Here is a 19,735-nt window from a genome sequence, read left to right on the forward strand (position 1 = left end):
CCTACCAAACCAGTGATCCAGAGATCCAGAGGCTCCTCAGAGCCCATCTCTGAAGTAGACTTAAAACGCCCCCAACATGGCTCAGGGAATTTTGCGGAAGAGGGGGTGAAAAGATTGTTAGAGCCACAAGTTGGGACATTATGCACAGCGACATTGCCTCTCTCCCATAACTGACTGCTGCCCCCCAGAATGCATGACCCACAGTCCCCATGGGGATGACCTGCATCACCAAGGAAAGCCCCTTTGGAAAAGGGGCAGGGGTGAGGGAAAGGATGTTACCAACATGTGGTGTTTACATACTAAGTATGTCCATAACTAATAAAAATAAATTCAAAAATATTTTAAATATATATTATTTATTTTAAAAAAGCATTTTTATTTAGCCTGGCATGGTGGTGGTGGTTCACGCCTTTAATCCCAGCACTGAGGAGGCAGAGGTAGGAGGAATGCTGTGAAATCGAGGCCAACCTGAGACTACATAGTGAATTCCAGGTCAGCCTGGGCTAGTGAGACCTAACCTCAAAAAAAAAGGATGAGGGGGGCTGCAGGGATGGCTTAGCAGTTAAGGCATTTGTCTGCAAAGCCAAAGGACCCAGGTTCGATTCCCCTGGACCCACATTAGCCAGATGCACAAGGGGATGCATGTGTCTGGAGTTCTTTTGCAGTGGCTGGAGCCCTGGCGCGCCCAATCTCTCTTTCTCCTCTCTCTCACCCTCCCTCTTTCTCTCTGTCAAATAAACAAATAAATAATGAAAAAATTATTTATCTATTTGAAAGAGAGTGGAAGAGAGAGAGAGAGAGCTAGAGAATGGGCTCACCAGGGCCTCTAGCTACTGCAAATAGACTCCAGATGCATGAGCATCCTTGTGCATCTGGCTTTATGTGGGTCTTGGGGAATCAAACTTGGGTCCTTTGGCTTCACAGGTAAGCGCCTTAGCTGCTAAGCCTCTGTCTCTCAAGTGTTGGGGTCACAGGTGTGCACCAACTTGCTCAGCCAGGAACTCTCCATTTTAGTCACTACCTCCCACCCCCATCCTCTGTTCTTTGGAAATAAGTCACTGAGTCCTGCACACGCCCAAAGGGTGAGGCCCGTGAGTCTCCACAAGAAAGGGAGAGAGCTTGTATGTGTCAGTTAGCATAGAGCCCTCCCTTCTCCCCTAAATAATTTTCAAAAATATTTTATTTTTCTTTATTTGAGAGAGAGAGAGAGAGAGAGAGAGAGAGAGAGAGAGAGAGAGAGAGAGAGAAATAGGCAGGGGAGAGAGAGAGAGAGAGGAGAGAATGGGCGCGCCAGGGTCTCCAGCCACTGGTAATGAACTCCAGATGTGTGCGCCCCCCCCCCCCCCCGTGCATCTGGCTTACATGGGTACTGGGAAGTTGAACCTGGATCCTTTGGCTTTGCAGGGAAGTGCCTTAACCACTAAACCATCTCTGCAGCCCCCCCCCAGTAATTTTTTAAAATATTTCATTTATTTATTTATTGGACAGATAGAGAGAATAGGTGTGCCAGGGCCTCTAGCCATTGCAAACAAACTCCAGACACATGTACCACCTTGTGCATCTGGCTTATGTGGGTTCTTGGGGATCAAACCTGGGTCCTTAGGCTTCACAGACAAGTGCTTTAACCGCTAAGCCATCTTTCCAGCCTCCTAAATAATTATTTACTCATGTAGATCTGCATGGGCTCAGGCTTGTTTAGTTTAGACTTTGGGTTATAGCCCAAGACATGATTGATTTTATTGTTCAAAGTGTTCTGGCTTTGGCTGTAGAGTGTTTTTTTGTTTTTTTTTTTTTTCAGGTGGCTCCTGAATTCTATTCATGTATCTCATCTTTTTTTCCTTTCTTACTTTCTGGCACTAGCTTCTGAACGTTTTTTTTGAGGGGGGCGGTTCAAGGTAGGGTCTCACTCTAGCTCGGGCTGACCTGGAATTCACTATGAAGTCTCAGGATGGTCTTGAACTCATGGCGATCCTCCTACCTCTGTCACCTGAGTACTAGGATTAAAGGTGTTGCCACCATGCCTGGCTCCAAACTTTTTAAAGCATGCTTTTTATTTGGCATTTATACTTTTATTTATTTATTTTTTTAAAAAATTTTTATTAGCATTTTCCATGATTATAAAAAAAAATCCCATGGTAATTCCCCCCCACACTTTCCCCTTTGAAATTCCATTCTCCATCATATTACCTCCCCATCACAATCATTGTACTTACATATATACAATATCAACCTATTACTCTTTTCTTATTATATATATATATTTTTTATTTATTTATTTGAGAGAGAGAGAGAAAGAGAGTGAGAGAGGATGGGTGTGCCAGGGCCTCCAGCTACTGCAAATGAACTCCAGATGCATGTGCCCCCTTGTGCATCTGGCTTACGTGGGTCCTGGGGAATCAAACCGGGGTCCTTTGGCTTTGCAGGCAAATGCCTTAACTGCTAAGCCATCTCTCCAGCCTTCTTTCTGTTTGGGTGTGTGTGTATATGCATGTGTGTGTGTGTAGATCTGTGCATCCCATCAAGTGCGTAGAGGCCACAGGAAGATGTCGGGTGTCCTCCTCTGTCACTCTTACGTCTTTTTTTTTTCTTCAAATTTTTATTAACAACTTCCATGATTATAAAAAATATCCCATGGTAATACCTTCCTTTCCCTCACTTTCCCCTTTGAAACTCCATCTCCATCATATCCCCTTCCCATCTCAATGTCTCTCTTTTATTTTGATGTCATGATCTTTTCCTCTTATGATGGTCTTGTGTAGGTAGTGTCAGGCACTGTGAGGTCATGAATATCCAGGCCATTTTGTGTTGGGGGAGCACATTGTAAGGAGTCCTGCCCTTCCTTTGGCTCTTACATTCTTTCTACCACCTCTTCCACAGAGGACCCTGAGCCTTGGAAGATGATCTATCACTCTTACGTCTTATTTCCTTGAGACAGGGTCTCCCACGGAACTTGGGCTCCAAGTTGGTTAGACTGGCTGACCAGACAGCCCCAGAGAGCCTCTTATCTTGGCCCCACTCAGCACTGGGGTAATAGGTGTGGGCACTGGCGGCGGGGGGGGGGCCTGTGGGTGTCACCCTCGGGTCTTCATGCTTGCATAGCCAGTGCTCTGAACCCATTGAGCCATCTCCCTAGCCCAAGCAAGCATATTTTTCATTTCTCTGAAATCATAGGTTTTCAAGTTGACCCCTCTTGTAAGGAGTTCTTTCTTGTTTTTTGAATCTAATATAATATAATCTCAAAGTAGAATATATTTCTAATCATAGCCCTGATAATTCTACCTTTCGGATTAAGTTATTTGCATGTATTTGTCTGTGTTCAGAGGAGGTCTTACTGTGTAGATAGGCTGGTCTAAAACTCAAGTTCCTTCTGCTTCAGCTTCCCAAGAAGTTGAGATTAAAGGCATGCTCCAACACAGCTGTCTTTACTGGATTTAAATGATCACATTTTTTTCCTCAAGATATATCTTGGAAAACTTAGTTATGATAACTTATGTAAGTATTATGACTCTTGACAATGTGAAAGCAATGATATGATTATTAGAGTCAGGAGGTGAAGTAGGGGAAGATCAAACAATATACTGGAGCCAACTTCTTCATTACATGGTGGAAACCAAGAGATATTATTCAAAGTACACAGAACTGGAAATAAAGTGTTTACATAGGTTTTTATTAAATTTTTCATGCACCTTATTAACTTTTCCAAGTTTCATTAAACTTAGACTAAGTTACAGTACAGTTTTGATTCGGTCTTAGGAAAATGCTTCAACGTTATGATATTGTAGTCATTTTCAGGGTCTTTAATGACCTCAGTTGTCCTTAAGGCTCATAAAATGACATCATCATTGCCAGCTCTTTCTAAATTTCTGCAGAAACACATTCAGATAATCAGAATCATTGACTGGCTTATTAAATAGTTACTTTTGCTTGTCTTTTAAAAGTATTTTATTTATTTATTTGCAAGGAGGAAGTGTGTGTGTGTGTGTGTGTGTGTGTGTGAGAGAGAGAGAGAGAGAGAGAGAGAGAGAGAACGCATACATGGCACACCAGGGCCACTTACTGCTGCAAACAAACTCCAGACTCATGCACCACTTTGTGCACCTGGCTTTATGTGGGTCCTGGAGAATCGAGCCAGGCAACAGTAGTAGTTTCTCCTCTAGGGTGTATGGTCTCCTAAGCTTTTGTTTAGGTTTTCAGTACTAGGCATGTATTCCCACCCATACAGTGGGCCTCGAGTGCAGTCAGAGAGCAGTTGATTGCCCCATAACAGAAATGCTACTATTTTACCAGTTAGTGTATTTGATACAGCCTGCAGGGTTTCCTGCTGTTTAACACCATTGACTTCCCCGCCCACCCCCAACAGGATGCGCAGGTCTTCCAGCATCCTGACATTGAGCTTGAAACTGCCCGGCCATGCTGAAGAAGAACTGTCCACTCGACAGCCCGTTTCCTAAGGATATCCCACTTTCCAGGCTTCCCTTCCATCCTTTCCTAGCCCTCCATGCTCTGGCCCAGGTCCACCTGAGACCCCTCCACAGGTCAGGCCCTTTCTCTCCGCCCTGGCTGCGGAGCCATTCTGCTTCCTTCCCGGTGAACGCTGTCATTCTTCTTTTGAACTGCTGACACTACCTTCCAGCTGGTCTTGCCTGTGCACCCCTTCTGGTCCACGTCCAATCTATCTTCCACATAACAGCCAGAGCCATCTCAAAACACAGCTGAGAGGGCTGGAGAGACGGCTTAGCGGTCAGGGCACTTGCCTGCGAAGCTAAGGACCCATGTTCCACTCTCCAGATGCCGCGTCAGCCAGATGCACAAGGTGAGGCAAGTGCAAGGTCGCACATGCCCACTAGGTGGCAGCAAACTTCTGGCGTTCCATTGCAGTGTCTCCAGGCCCTGGCGCCCCAATTTTCTCTTTCCAAAATAAAAAAATAATAATAATTAAAAAGAAATCTGAGCCAGGTGTGGTGGCACATGCCTTTAATCCCAGCACTCAGGAGGCAGAGGTAGGAGGATCACCATGAGTTCGAGGCCAGCCTGAGACTACAAGGTGAATTCCAGGTCAGCCTGGCCTAGAAGTGAGACACTACCTTTAAACAAAACAAAACAAAACAAAACAAAACAAAACAAAACAAAACAAACAAACAAACAAAAACAACAAAAGAAACAGGCCACATCTGAGTATGTCACCTTTCTGCTTAAAGCCTGCTTACGGATCCCTGGATAAAGAGCAAATTCCTTGCAGCCCTCCTCTCTCCCACCCGTCTTTCCATTTCTGTAGCTGTGTTGGGAGACGCTCAGGACTAGATTAATGTGGACTGCGGCAGGCCGGGGCTGAGTCAAGGATGACTCTCAGACTTCTGGTTGGGCTTCCAGCATCTCCACGGGCTGCACCAGTCAGCTGTGAATCCTTTCTTCACGGCAGAGCTGCAAACTCACCACCCACTCAGCCGCCCACGCTCTCCCTGCTCCAGCGTGAGATTCAACCACTGACCAGTGAAGCAGAAGCATGAGCGTGAGCTCTGGCTGAACCTTTCAGTTACTATGTCCTTGACTACAGCATCCCCCCCCTTTTTTTTTGTTTTTTTTTTAATAATTTTTTTAAAAATTTTTTATTTATTTATTTGAGAGCGACAGACACAGAGAGAAAGACAGATAGAGGGAGAGAGAGAGAATGGGTGCGCCAGGGCTTCCAGGCACCGCAAACGAACTCCAGACGCGTGCGCCGGCTAACGTGGGACCTGGGGAACCGAGCCTGGAACCAGGCTTCACAGGCAAGCACTTAACCGCTAAGCCATCTCTCCAGCCCTTTTTTTTTTTTTTTTTTTTTGAGGTAGAGTTTCACTCTAGCTCAGGCTCTCCTGGAATTCACTATGGAGTCTCAGGGTGGCCTCGAACTCATGGCGATCCTCCGACCTCTGCCTCCCAAGTGCTGGGATTGAAGGCGTCCGCCACCATGCCCGGCTCGCACGTCCCCTTCTTAGAGCTTTGCTTTCTCATCTAGAAAGTGAGAGTCATACCTCTCCCTCTGCCCCGCCCCTCTCTCCCTAGGTTTTTACTCTGTAGTCCTGACTGGCCTGGTACTTGCTATGTAGTCCAGGCTGGCCTCACACTTGCAGCAATCTTTCTGCCTCTACCTCTCCAGTGCTGGAATTACAATGGTGTGCCACCACACCTGGTTTTATGCTGTACTCGGGATCAAACCCAGGGCCTTAGGCACATTTGGAAAGCACTCAACCAATTGAGCCAATTGAGATACAGTCCTCAGCTCAGCTCTTGGTCTCACTTTTTTTTTTTTTTTTTTTTTTTTTGAGGTAGGGTCTCACTCTAGCCCAGGCTGACCTGGAATTCACTATGGAGTCTCAGGGTGGCCTCGAACTCACGGTGATCCTCCTACCTCTGCCTCCTGAGTGCTGGGATTAAAGGCGTGCGTCACCACGCCCGGCTCCTGGCCTAATTTTTTAATGTAAGAAATTATTATTGTGAGCAGCAATTTGCAGACATACAACAGGGCTGGGCGGGCATAGTTTGAGGTGACTATCTCCTATGAACCTCAGCAGTGGAATCCATTTGCCTTTTTTTAAAAAAAATATTTTTGTTTATTTATTAGAGAGAGAGGGAGATAGAGAGAGCGAGAACAAGAACGAGAGAGAGAGAGAGAGAATAGGCACACCAAGACCTCTAGCCATTGCAGTGGAACTCTAGACACATGCACCACCTTGTACATCTGTCTTAGGTGGGATCTGGGGAATTGAACCTGGGTCATTAGACTTTGCAGGCAAGTGCCTTAATATCTAAGCCATCTCTCCAGTTTCCATTTGGGACATCCTTCTTGGCCAGACTTATCTAAGTACATACCCTTATCATTCCTTTTCATACTGTCTTCTTTCCAACACTTATGACCATCTTCAATGGTAGTACTGACAGAGTTCTCCTCATCACTACTACTTTTGCCTTTTGTTTTTCAAGGTAGGGTCTTGCTGTAGCCCAGGTTAACCTGGAATTCACTATGTAGTTTCAGGGTGGCCTTGAACTCACTGTGATCTTCTTACCTCGGCCTTCCAAGTGCTGGGATTAAAGGTGTGAGCCACCACACCCGGCTTGCATTTTTTTTTTTTTGAATATAACTTTTTTTTAAATTCTTAAACTTTTTTTTTTTTTTTTTTTTTTGAGGCAGGGTCTCACTCTGGCTCAGGCTAACCTGGAATTAACTATGCAGTCTCTGGGTGGCCTCAAACTCACTGCGCTCCTCCTACCTCTGCCTCCCGAGTGCTGAGATTAAAGTCATGGCCACCACATCCGACAATTTTTAAACATTTTAAAAAATATTTATTTGAGAGAGAAAGAGAGAATGGGCATACCAGGGCCTCCAGCCACTGAAAATGAACTTCAGATGCATGCACCTCCACCTCGTGCATCTGGTTTACGTGGGTCCTGGAGAATCAAACCTCTGTCCTTTGGTTTTGCATGCAAACGCCTTAACTGCTAAGCCATCCCACCAGCCTCCTTTTGCATTTTTATCGATTGTGATTATTGAAAGAGCATATAAGTCTGCCTAACAGGTAAAGAGGAAGTCCCCTCTCAACTTCTCTTCCCCCAAGCCTAGTTCCCTCTCTGGAACACACAAGTCTGTTTGTCCTGTTTCCCACTGATTCATAAACTCCCAGAATCAAGAGTGGCTCAGTAAACAGGTATTGAGTGAGCAGTAAGCCAAGGGTCCAATTCTGGCTTTGGGCCCTGTTAGCTTCCCTTTGGGTTGAGCTAGAGGAAGGGGATCAGAGGCCAAGGTCAAGAGCAGGCTGTGCATTTTAAACAGGGAAACCAGCGTGTATCTCCTACAAGGACAGCCAGCATCCAGTAGCCTCGGGCACACCATCCGCCCCCTAGTGGACTTTACAGGTTACAACGGATGTTCTCTTGCATGTTGACTCCACAGTTCACCAATCTATTCAGGGTCCCTAAATGTTAGAGCCAAGCTTCTGGGGAGAGATATGTGGACGGCCGAGGCTACCTGAAATCATCCGGGGCATCTCTTTGGGATTTGTTGTCCTGGGGAGGTATTTGAAACATTATTTGTTAGAGTCAAATGAACACAGATACTTACTGCGCAGGATGGAGAAACTATTTAAAATTCCTGTGCTTTGATGAGCTCTGCTGGTCTCTCCAGTGGAGAGCATCTGGCTTGGAGGAAGCCCTGTTTGACAGGTGGGAAATGATGTCAAAAGCAGCAAGACCTGGCTTCTCTCTCCTGGCTAGGAGCTTTCCTGGCTCACAAAATGGGTCTCCTGCCAACAATGGAGGCCTCCATTCTCCCTACTCTCAGGACCCGCAGCAGCAGGTGGCTTCCTCTCCTGCCGAGGTGGGGGTGAGAGCGGAGCCCAGAGGCTAAGTGGGGGGAGGTGAATGGGGTTCTGAACCTTAATCTGTTTTTCTCCTATCACTGCTCAGACATGGACCACCCTGCTTGCCCATCAGCCTCCACTCCTCCTTCCCCAATCTGGACATAATTATAGCCGTTACACTGGGATATCATTACCAACTCTATAAACAGCACACTCTATGTAAACAGAATAGGTAACTGCTTCTGAACGTAATTACAGGAGATGGTTCCCAACCCACAATTGCATCAGAATAAATGAGAGCTTCCTTTCCTCCCATTAATACTCCAATATTAGGGATCCATCAGGGCCAATTAGTCAAACCCCAGCAGTGGGTGGGTGGGGGTTGAGAAAGACCTCACACCCTCCCAACTTTCTACAAAGCAAGAAGGAACCTGGGACAGAGCAAGGTCCTTCAAGATTCCTGCTAGGAACTAGAAGAAAACAGATTAAGGCCTAGCACTCCTCCTTTGAGCTCCAGCCTCCTCCCACCCCCCCCCCCGCTGCTTTCGGAGGGGGGGTGTTAGGGAGCTTAAGCGCATCCAGGATTTCCAAGGACGCCAAGACAGCCTGCAAAGGAGGGTGCAGACCACCATGCACGGGCACCCTGGAAGGGGCCCACGCCCAAGCGAGTTCCTTTAATCTGAACAGGTCTGCGGCTGGCCTCCATAGCCTCTCTGACAAACCTGGAGAAAATGGATCTGAGACTGACAAGGTCCAGGAATCACTAAGAGCAGGTCACAGAGCTGGGCCTGGATGCGTTCCCCGGTGTTAAGATGCCACAGGCCTGCGACAGGTCAGCTCTGGATGCCCTTCCTTATCTCTCTCCTGGTCGCTTCCTCTTTCTGCCAGCCGATGCTGGCCTCCCACACCTTTCCCTCCCTCATCAGTCCTCCAGCGTCGCAGCCGGCAGCCCCTCCACCCCTCCTTCCTGTCCCCGCCGTCGGGCGGTTGGGTGTTATCTCTCCAGAAGGGCGAGGGCGGCGACAGGGAGGGGTGGAGCAAAGGGCGATGGCTCCCGGCCAAGCTTCTGGAATCTCCCGCCGTCTCCAGGCTGCGGGGCTCCACCGGGTGGTTGGGACCCGCTGTCGTCTGTGGACTTATACCGTTTTCATTCCCCGCTGCCCCCTTACCTCCCCACCTTCGCGGGTACGCACACACACACACACACACACACACACACACACACACACACACACACACACACACACACAAAGGCTAGCCCGGCGTTGCTCGGGAGAGCGCGCTCGCACCCACGGCCGTGCGCACGGAACGCACCACTGCGAGAAGGACGTGCACAAGCCTCCATCCGCACAGACACACTCCCCGGCGGGGCACGCACACACACACGCGCGCGTGCACACACACGCACACGCGTGCACACACACACACGCCCTCGGGCGGACCAGGGCGGAGCGCGCACACGCCGCCGCGCGCCCCGAGCCAGACACACGCACACGCGCGCACCGCCCGCGCGCTCCACGCCCCTGGCCGCGGCCCCGGGCGCTGTGCAGCGCGGCGGGCGGGGACCGGGACGGGGACGGGGCGGGGGCGGCGGCGGCGGCGGCCCGGGAGAGCGGAGGAGGCGGAGCGGGGAGCCGGGAGCGGGCTGACCCGCGCTCCTCCTGCCGGCCGGCCGGGGATTTTCCAGCCTGGGCGCTGACGCCGCGGACCTCCCTGCGGCCGCCCCGCCGCGAACCATGGGCGACAAAGGGACCCGGTGAGTACGGGCGGGCGGGTGGCCCGCCTGGCCCTACGCGCGTTGGGCGGGTGGAGGAGAGCGGGTGGGGGTGGGAGACGTGGGCGAGAGCATGGGTGGAGGGGTTCAAGTCAGCGTCACCTGGCATCTGACACCCCGTTTTTCATTCCCCCCCTCCACCCCGTGGACGCCTGTGTGGTCGCTGGCATGAGCCAGGGGACCGAGGGCGCAGGGACCGGCCACCTCATCTGGCCGGGGCTCCCAAGCTGACACACAGACTCACACACACACACTCACAGCCACTGCCACACGTTCCTCGCATTTGGTGACACGACGACGTCACACGCGTATATGTCTGTCAACACATTCTTGCCGACAGTCATGTTAGCATTACACAGGTCGCGCTCCAACATGCACAAGCCTTTAACACACCCTCTTGCTGACATACATTGTCACACATGTCCTGACACTTGGACTCCTTAACACACAGTGGTTGGCACACACACATTGTCACCCTCACTAACGTGCCAGGGTGCTGGTGTATTTCTTAACAACACAGGAGAAAACCAGAGCACATCAACGCTAACCTTCACAGCTGCACACTAAAAAAAAAAATGCCCGCAGAGGTTGGCACCCCACAGCTGCAGACACACTCACTCCAGCGTCCCTGTGACAGTTGTGGAGACACATCACACAGGGTGGAGAGCTCTTGTCTGGAGTCTGCGAAAGCAAGTCCCAATCCAACCTGCTTCCTACTTACCCTCCGGCCTCCGAAGGCCATGAGGCTGGGAGCTATGTCAAGTTGCGGGAGGGGACAGGAGCTCCTGTTTTGTGGAGCCTGCGCTGAAAGTCTCAAAAAGGACGAGGCCAGGCCTCTAAAATGCAAACTGGGCGGATGTGGGGGCACCAACAGGGCAGCCCCAGAGGCTGCCCTTTCTTACCCAGATAAGCTCTCCACAGCCTCTTGGCATCTTTAACCACCTGGCCCCTCCTCTGTCTTGCTACACCTGCTTTTTTTTTTTTTTTTTTGGATTGTTATCTTTCCTTGCCCTCTCTTATCTTTGTATTCCCTCTCTCTGCTTTCACCTCCTTTCTTCCAATATTTACTAATTGGGCTCCTGCTGTGTACTTGGCATAGCACGGGGGATCAAAGATGGCCATAAAGGAGCCAACAGACTGGAAAGACCCCTGACAAAGTGATTGATTACTTACTGCCATCCAAGATCCTCGACATCGTGAGAAAGGGCATCCAGAGAGCATTGCTGCTGCCCAGGAGAAGAAACTGAGGCACAGGGGTCACCCAGACTCCTCATGTTTAGAAATTGCCCCCCCCCCAGCCACCCTCGCGGCTCCTGGCTCTTCCAGGACGTTAGTTTTCCCCTTCTGGTTTTCCCAAAGAGGAACCGTAAGGTCAGAGAGGTCACTCGACTTGCTTTGGGTCAAGAGTGGACAGAGCCGGGGCAGAGGCGAACCTGATGCTCACCCCAGGTCTGCGACAGGCACTGTGAAGGCTGCAGGTTTGAGAGCCCAGAGGGGTGCCCAGCCCTGGGGGGCTGCAAAAGATCATGAGCTGTCTGCGTTCACCTTGAAGGCGAGTCCTCAGTGCAGCTCGCTAGCCAGCACCAGAACCCAAGTCTTTTGTCCTTCCCAGGGTGAGATCCTCTCCTAACACCCTGACCTGGGAGGGCAGACTTTGCTCCCTGCGGGGCGTAACAAGCCAGCAGAAGCCATTGTCTTCTCCCCGTTCCCCAGTGCTGCTGGTGACCAGGGTGACCAGGGTGACTCAGCCCTGCTGGGCTTCTCTCTGTGGTTTGGGGAGAAGAGTCATTGCACCCTGCCAATGTGAGTTGTCCCAAGATGAAGACACTGTGGGCTGCGCCACACACCAGTTGGAGACCCTTGTCTCTAAGGCCAGGGTTTGATTCTTGCCCCCCCCCCACCCTTCCCCGCACACGCTAGGCAAACCTTGGCCCGTTGGACAGCGCCCTTCGCCTTTCTGATCTCAGCGTTCCCATCTGTCCACTGGTGCTGGCAACACTCCGTTTCTCATGGCTGTCTCTGGGCCTACTGAGTTCAGTCAGCATGGAAGCAGGTGTTGCCTAGGTCTGGAGACATAGGTTAAATAAACCCCGCCTGAGCTGGCCCTGCCTGCCCGTCCCTCCCCCCCCCCTTACTCCCCTGCAACCCTGTGATTTCTGCCTAGCCCCTTCTAGATCTATTTGAACAAGAAAGAAAAAAATTACAGATGACCTGTCGGTATTGTATTCCATCAGCCATAAGACGCTTCCTCATGAATCGGAAGAGGGTACTACGCATATTCCATACTGTCAGGCCCAGAAGTCATCTCATCTGTCCCTCGGTCTGGAGGTGTACCATGAGAATTAGTCAGAAACTGTCTCTGCCGGGCTTAGGAACTCCCAGCGCCAAAAGGGGAAAGGAGATGTGACAAATGCTTGCGGGGACTGCCCTGAAGGACAAGGGCATGATACTAGGGTGATGGGACTATAATGAGGGCCTTGGCAACAGTCATACGTTCCCTGAACAAGTACATGTTGGCCGCATGCCTTCTGAGTGCCCTAGGGCAGGGGTCCAGAGGTGAATCCCCAGAGGAGTGTAACGCAGGGTGACAAGCACTGTGGGAGGCTGGAGAGTCACCGCCCCAGACCCGGGCAGGGGCATGACAAGAAGGACGTGACGCCTAGGACGGGGGGCTGGAGAGATGGCATAGTGGTTAAGGTGCTTGTCTGCCAGGCCTAAGAGCCCAGGTTTCATTCTCCAGTACCCATGTACGGCCAGATACACAGGTGGTGCATGCGTCTGGAGTTCTTTGCAGTGGCCGTAGACCCTGGCTCACTCATTCTCTCTCTCTCTCTCTCTCTCTCTCTCTCTGCCTCTTCCTCTCTTTCTCTCTCTGTCTTTCTCAAATAAATAAATACAAAATAAAATATTAAAAATATTTTAGCCGGTGTGGTGGCGCATGCCTTTAATCCCAGCACTTGGGAGGCAGAGGTGGGAAGATCGCCATCTGAGACTACATAGTGAATTCTAGGTCAGCCTGGGCTAGAGTGAGACCCTACCTCAAAAAACCAAAAAAGCAAACAAACAAACAAAAAAGTCCAAGGACTGGAACAGGGACATCCAGCCATTCGTGGTTAGGATGCATAGTGTGCAAAGGCCTGGAGGTGTGAAGCCATGTTTACAGCCTGGGGTTAATGAGTGAACCTTCAGAGGTGGACACTGGCTGGTCATCTTTATCCTGGGAAAGTGGGGCTAAGGGGACAGGATTTTCTCCCAAAGCAAGGGGGACTCAGAGGAGAGTATGACACGGCGGAGGGACAGTGCCTCTGGCAGAGACAGTAGGAACAGTCTTGGAAACTGGAAAACCAAGGCTTCCTGATTAGAAAGAAGGCTGCAGGGGCTGGAAGGATGGCTCCGCGGTTAAGAGGCTTGCCTGCAAATCCTAAGGACCTGGGTTCGATTCTCCAGTACTCACAAGGTGGCACATGCGTCTGGAGTTTGTTTGCAGCGGCTGGAGGTCCTGGTGCGCTCATTCTCTCTCCCCCCCTTAAGTAAATAAAATGCTAAAGAAAGAAAGAAGTAAGGCTGCAAAGAGAATGAGTCAGAGAAATATGCCTATGGGGAAAAAAAAGAGAAAGAAATATGCCTATGCATATGAAGGTAGAATCCATCAGGCTCGCTGGTTCAATTAGATCTTTGCTGAGTCTCTAGTGTTAAAATTCTGTCCATAATCTCACTGGATTTTCCGGCTGATTTAGTCATCTAGGGATTGCTATTCCTAATTTACAGGTGAGGAGTAGGCTGGGAGAGAGGAGGTGGTATACCCACGCCATTCAGTCAGCTGGCTTCTGAACTGAGGTGGAGCCCTCTGCCCACCAAGCCCTGTCTGCTACTCTGTCCTTCCACCCAGGGGAAAAGGAGCTCGTCTGACTCACAGCTAACCCTAACCCTAACCTCGTGTCCCCAGAGGCAAGTTTTACATCCCTTCTGGGCCTTGCTTATCCTACTAAGCTGAAGGAAGCTGGAAGGGTCAGCCTTAGGCAACCGGAGGGACTACCTGAGAGGAAATGGGATGGAAGAGAGTTTCCTTTTTTGCAGATGTTTGTGAAGTCTTCATTTTTTTTTTTTTTCCTTCTGGGGGAGGAGGGTAGCTGTGATAGGGACATGTAATCACAAGCTGTCTGTGAACTTTGGCTGTCATTTCTCGAGGTGGTTAAGCCCAGGGTGACCCATCTTGGCCGGGACATGGGGAAGTCCTGTGGCTTTGGCAGGATTGCTGCTGGGCTGCTGGGTGTGGTGGCGGCGAGCCTGGCCCACTGTCCTTGATTCCCAGCCGGCCTCTGGGATTCGGACTTCCAATAGCTCTCTTTCTTCCAAGTCTAGGCCTCCTGGTTCGAGGTGGAGGCCTTCCATTGGCATGCGGCCAGGGGTCCTGAGCTGTGGGCTTGGCACCTCCGGGGCCTTTTACACGGGCTGTGGCGATGGGAAAACAACAGACAGGGAGGCTCTAACTGGCCTCTTGGCCTCCTCAGGCCATCCTCTCCTGCTTCCAGGGTGAGTCTGCTGAGAGGCTTGCATGGACAGCAGCAGGTGGCAGGGGAGCCGGTGGTGGTGGTGGGGCACACGAGGTGGGCATCAAGATAGAGACTGAGGATGATGACAGAGACCTCACAGGTGGGTCTGGACTTCAGGCTGGGAATAGATGGGCAGGCGGGAACTTAAAAGTCTTGTGTTTGAGAGACACTCCTTGGGGAGTGCGGATAACTGTGGTATGGAGAGAAAGGAGAGAGTGTGAAGAAAGGATAAACAGGAAGGAATGTGCCTGGGATGGCAGGCAGCTGGAGACAGCCGGGTTGGGTTTGGGAACCCCAAATATCAGAGAAGGACCATAGACAAGAGGTTAGAGCAAGACTTCCACATTCAGCCAGAAGACAGTGGCTGGGACTCTCAGGGTCTCATGGACTGGAGAGGGCACAGTTGGACTACAGCGAACGGAAGAGAGGGGAGGGGGTGGTGTTTGACTATTTTTCTACATGCCGATAGCATGCTGTGAGCTTGAGGGCCTGGGGTCGGGGGGCTTACCCATCTACTCCTCCTCCCTTACAGGGACATCAGTGAGGGCTTCCTGGAGGAATCCAGGTCTTGCAGGATGGGAAGAGCATTGTGTGGGATGTAGGCTGGCCCAGGAGCAGGCATGGACTGTGCTGGCTTCTGGAAAGAGGGACTTCTTAGTGCAGTGGGGGTAGGTGTTCTAGAAAGAAAGGAGTGTCTGTGTCAAGGTGTAGACGGTGGCTCAGGTGCAGGAGTGTGGGAGGACAAGGCTGAGGGAAGGGCGACGGCTTTGGCCAGCAGCTCTTGAGTGTCACAGTCAGTGGGTGTCACATTATGTTCTGTTTTGTTTGGTTTTCCGAGGGAGGGTCTCACTCCAGCCCAGGCTGACCTGGCATTTACTATGTAGTCTCAGGATGGCCTCGAACTCACAGCGATCCTCCTACTTCTGCCTCCCCAAGTGCTGGGATTAAAGGCATGCGCCACCACCCCAGACCATGGTATGTTCTTATTCATTCATACGTCAAGGGTCTTTGCTCCCCATTCGGTGGGCTCCTTTGAATTCTAAGTTGGCTTCTTATTTGTGGGCCTGTCAGAGCTTTGTAGAACTAGATTAAACTACTCTTTTTTTGGCTTCTGTTCTCAGCCCCTGATGGGGGATGGGACTAAGTGCTGAAGTCTCATCATTTCCATTAGGGCGCACACGCTTCCCACATTAGCCTGGGTGCTCCGAGAAAGGGAACCATAGCTCCTTCGTTAGACTGGGAAGTCCCAGGAAGAGGATGTGCTATCCTTTTAGAACCGGCTTTTCGCTGAGGGGAGGGTGCTCCCTACTTCAGACCCAGGCTGCTGCGGATGGAACAGAAACGGGGCCTTCAGGTGGATTCCTTGTCCCGCCCTGCCCCCCCCACCCGTCCCGTCCAGTTGTAAGGGTGGTTTGAGTCCTAGCAAGCCAAGTAGAGAGAGGCTGTGGGGGTGGCAGGACGGGGTGGCTGCTTTGAGAGGGGAACAAAGGGCTCTGTTGTCCCAATCCTCTCTGCCTCCCTCCTCTCCGAAGCCCTGGCTGGGTCATCTCTCAGGAGACAGCCTCCTCCTTCCTGGGACTGGCCTCATCCTTAGTACTGCTTCAGGGGAACTGCTTGTTCTTGCCCAGGAGACCTAATGCCACAAATGAGGCCAATCCCTGGGGACTACATGTCGCATGTCGCAGGTCCTTGGAGCTGTATGTGACTGAGGTCAGCTAAGACTCTGATGGAGTCCCCGCCCCTCCCCCACTATGGAGCTTGGGTCTCCCCACGCTGAGATCTGACTGAAGATCGATCCTTCAGCAAGGCCAGGGCTGTGGCCTAGGTCAGGCCAACAGGAGGCAGGCCTCCTCAGTGTCTGGGCTGCTCAGCTTAGGCCTGGATGAGGCTGGTGGCCCCTCCCTTTCACGCTGGCCCTGGGCCTGTGGACCCACAGTGGGTCTCCTTGGGCCGCTGACAGTTTCATCCCTCCCCCCCCCCCCAGTCTAATCACCAATGGACACAGGCAAGTTTTGCCGAAGGAACACTGGAGAGGGTGGGGTATAGAAGTGCTGGGGATAGACCATTCCAGGAGGGTCCCAGCCTTTGCTGGATTGCTTATTCGCTGCTGTGTGACGTGCCATTCAACCACTCTGGGCCCGAATGTCCCTTGTTTCTTTCTAGAACGCCCACACTGTCACATCCAGCTCAGAAGTCAAACCAGCCAGCATGTGTGTGAAGCCCTCCTGTGTTCCGCTAGTGGGTTAATAGGAAATTGGGCAACTCAGGCTTCTGCCATGGACTTGTAGAGTGGACACTGTCAGGGAACCTTCTAGTCCTGGGCGTGTTGGTGGTGGGTGCCTCTTGCGTGAAAGAGTTGTATTCTTCTCTGTGGGATCAAGTCCTCCTTCCGCTCTCCTCCGGTCTCATCTCCTGACCCCCAGGACATCTCATCACCCACAGTCCCTGGAAGGTCCTCAGTCCCTGCCCAGGTTGAACTGGACACACTTCCTTCTCTTCCTTGCAAGGATCTGCAGGGGATCACTTCCTCTAGGAAGTCTAGTCTTTGGGGGGGGGGCCCTGTGAGGGCCCTTGTCTGGGCTGACATAGTTTAGCACAGGAGTTGGGGTCTGGGAAGAACTTGATGGCCAGGTTTCACATCCCAGCTCTATACTCAACGGCTGATTGCCTAACCCTTTCTCTGCTGTAGCTTCGTCAGCTGCAAAGTGGGGAGGAGGTTGTCTCGATGGTTAATGAGTTAAAATGGGTAGATTCTGGAGTCCTGGCACGGACCGGACGCTTTCTCCAGGTCTGTTTCCCTAATAGAGCTGCTAAGCTCTCTGGGGGAGTAACCCTAGCGGGTTTCTTTTTCAGGCCCCAGAGGCTTAGGTTCTTATTTATTTATTTATTTATTCGAGAGCAACAGACAGAGAGAGAAAGAGGGAGAGAAAGAGAAAGAGAGAGGATGGGTGCACCAGGGCTTCCAGCCATCGCAAACGAACTCCAGACGCGTGCGCCCCCTTGTGCATCTGGCTAACGTGGGTCCTGGGGAATCGAGCCTCGAACCGGGGTCCTTAGGCTTCACAGGCAAGCGCTTAACCGCTAAGCCATCTCTCCAGCCCCTTAGGTTCCCTTTATGCAGTGGGAGGGTTGGCTTCGCTCAGTGTTCCTCCCATCCTACTAGGCCTGGATTCCTCCCAGAAGTCCTCACCGGTCCCCCCCCCCCCCCCCCCCCCGCCCACCCCGTGCTTTGTGATCCCTTGGCCATCTTCTCTTGCGCACGCTCACCTCTCCCTCCCTGTTCGGGCCCTGCTTGTTTGCACACTTGTGATGTCCTCCTATGAGGTCAAAAATGCTTCAGGGTTACCTGGCTCAGGTCAGTCTGTCCCTAGTACCTGCATAAGTCTGGCACTGAGCTCCAAAAACATATTTGTCCAGTGACGATAAACTGAACGTGGGTGTTTCAGTGGTGGCACAGGGTTGGAGGGATGTACTGGGGAGAGGAGAGTGTGGTTGGGGAGGACAGTGGGACATCATTATTAGTTTCAAAATATCTCAGAGTAAGCCGGGCGTGGTGGCGCACGCCTTTAATCCCAGCACTCGGGAGGCAGAGGTAGGAGAATCGCCGTGAGTTCGAGGCCACCCTGAGACTACATAGTGAATTCCAGGTCAGCCTGGGCTAGAGTGAGATCCTATCTTGAAAACACACACACACACACACATACAAATCTCAGAGTAGCTCAAAGCCACAGGAATTCAATTAGTCTTAGGGCCCAAAGGGCAAAGATCACAGGATGACTGACTTTCCCTTGCTGGGAGGATTTATTTTCTGACAACCAGAGCTTCCTTGTAGGGGAAGAGTGGCCTTTGATATTGCTACACCCTCATCTGGAGAGCTGTCCTAGCTTCTCTCTGGCCAAATACCATTTTTTTTTTTTTTTTAAATTGAAACAGGGTCTTTAGGCTAGCTTTGAACTCCTTTTGCTCCTTCTGTAACCTATGATGGCCTTGAACTTTTATTTATTTAGTTTTCTTTTTTTTTTTTTTGGTTTTTCGAGGTAGAGTCTCACTCTGGCCCAGGCTGACCTGGAATTAACTGTGTAGTGTAAGGGTGGCCTCGAACTCATGGCGATCCACCTACCTCTGCCTCCTGAGTGCTGGGATTAAAAGCGTGCGCCACTATGCCCGGCTGGCCTTGGACTTTTGATTCTCTTCCTTCTACCTTCTGAGTGCTGTGCTTACAAATGTGTGTCTCCACACCAGCCAGTCCAGTTTATGTTGTGCTAGGAATTCAACCCAAGGCTTTGTGCATGGTAGGTAAGCGCTCTACCAGCTGAGTTACATCTCTAGCCCTAAGTTTTACTTCTTTTTTTTAAAAATTTTTATTATTTATTTGAAAGAGAAAGGGAGGGGAGAGAGAGAGAGAGAATGGGCACACCAGGGCCTCCAGCCACTGCAAACAAACTCCAGACGCACATGCCCCCTCGTGCATCTGGCTAACATGGGTCTTGGAGAATTGAACCTGGGTCCTTTGGCTTTGCAGGCAAACACCTTAACCGCTAAGCCATCTCTCCAGCCCTAAATCTTACTTCTTAAAGAAGTGCCCAGGCACAACTGGGATAGTATGGAGCGTCCCTGGAGGATGGACCCTGGGTTTGGGTACAGTACTTGGTACAGTGTGGTTTGACCTGACCTAAGGAGGGGGAGCATGGCTTCCCATGCCCTGCCTGGATCAAGATGCTCTTTGTGAAGCTGGAGAGCCTCCCTTGGCCCAAGCCCACAACACCCCACTGGGCAAGTGCTCAGAACCCACCTCATTATAGGGAACAAAATTCTGGGTACTGGATCCAGCAGGCTGCGGTCATAATCAGCTAATTGAACCACCCATGAATGGCTTCTTGGCCCAGAGGTGTTGGCAGGGAGGGGAGAGCTGGTGGGGTGGCGAGACAGAGAGAGGTGACTGGGAGGCTCAGAGCTGAGTGTGCTGGGCAGAGCTGGAAAGGGGCAGATGCAGAGAAGGGACCTTCTAGGGGAGAGCAACCTTGTGAACTGTCCTTATGATACCAGGGCAAGCTGCTCCCTTTCTCTGTGCC

General features: G+C 51.2%; 1 protein-coding gene and 1 non-coding gene across 2 annotated transcripts in view; one reads left to right on the plus strand and one right to left on the minus strand.

Moving 5' to 3' along the window:
- Positions 1 to 3,774: 3,774 nt before the first annotated feature.
- LOC123459958 lies at positions 3,775 to 3,905 on the minus strand. The gene has a single exon (XR_006636689.1). It is a non-coding gene; the product is annotated as a small nucleolar RNA SNORA33 (small nucleolar RNA).
- Positions 3,906 to 9,989: 6,084 nt separating this feature from the next.
- Positions 9,990 to 19,735, plus strand: part of Arrb1 (arrestin beta 1) — an 88,584-nt gene continuing 78,838 nt past the window's right edge. The window contains exon 1 of the mRNA XM_004656271.2: positions 9,990 to 10,092. Coding sequence (XP_004656328.1) covers positions 10,073 to 10,092 — 20 coding nt within the window. The 5' untranslated portion in view covers positions 9,990 to 10,072. The remainder of the gene's footprint in view (positions 10,093 to 19,735) is intronic.

Source organism: Jaculus jaculus, chromosome 3 (assembly GCF_020740685.1).
Source record: "Jaculus jaculus isolate mJacJac1 chromosome 3, mJacJac1.mat.Y.cur, whole genome shotgun sequence".
Lineage (NCBI taxonomy): Eukaryota > Metazoa > Chordata > Mammalia > Rodentia > Dipodidae > Jaculus > Jaculus jaculus.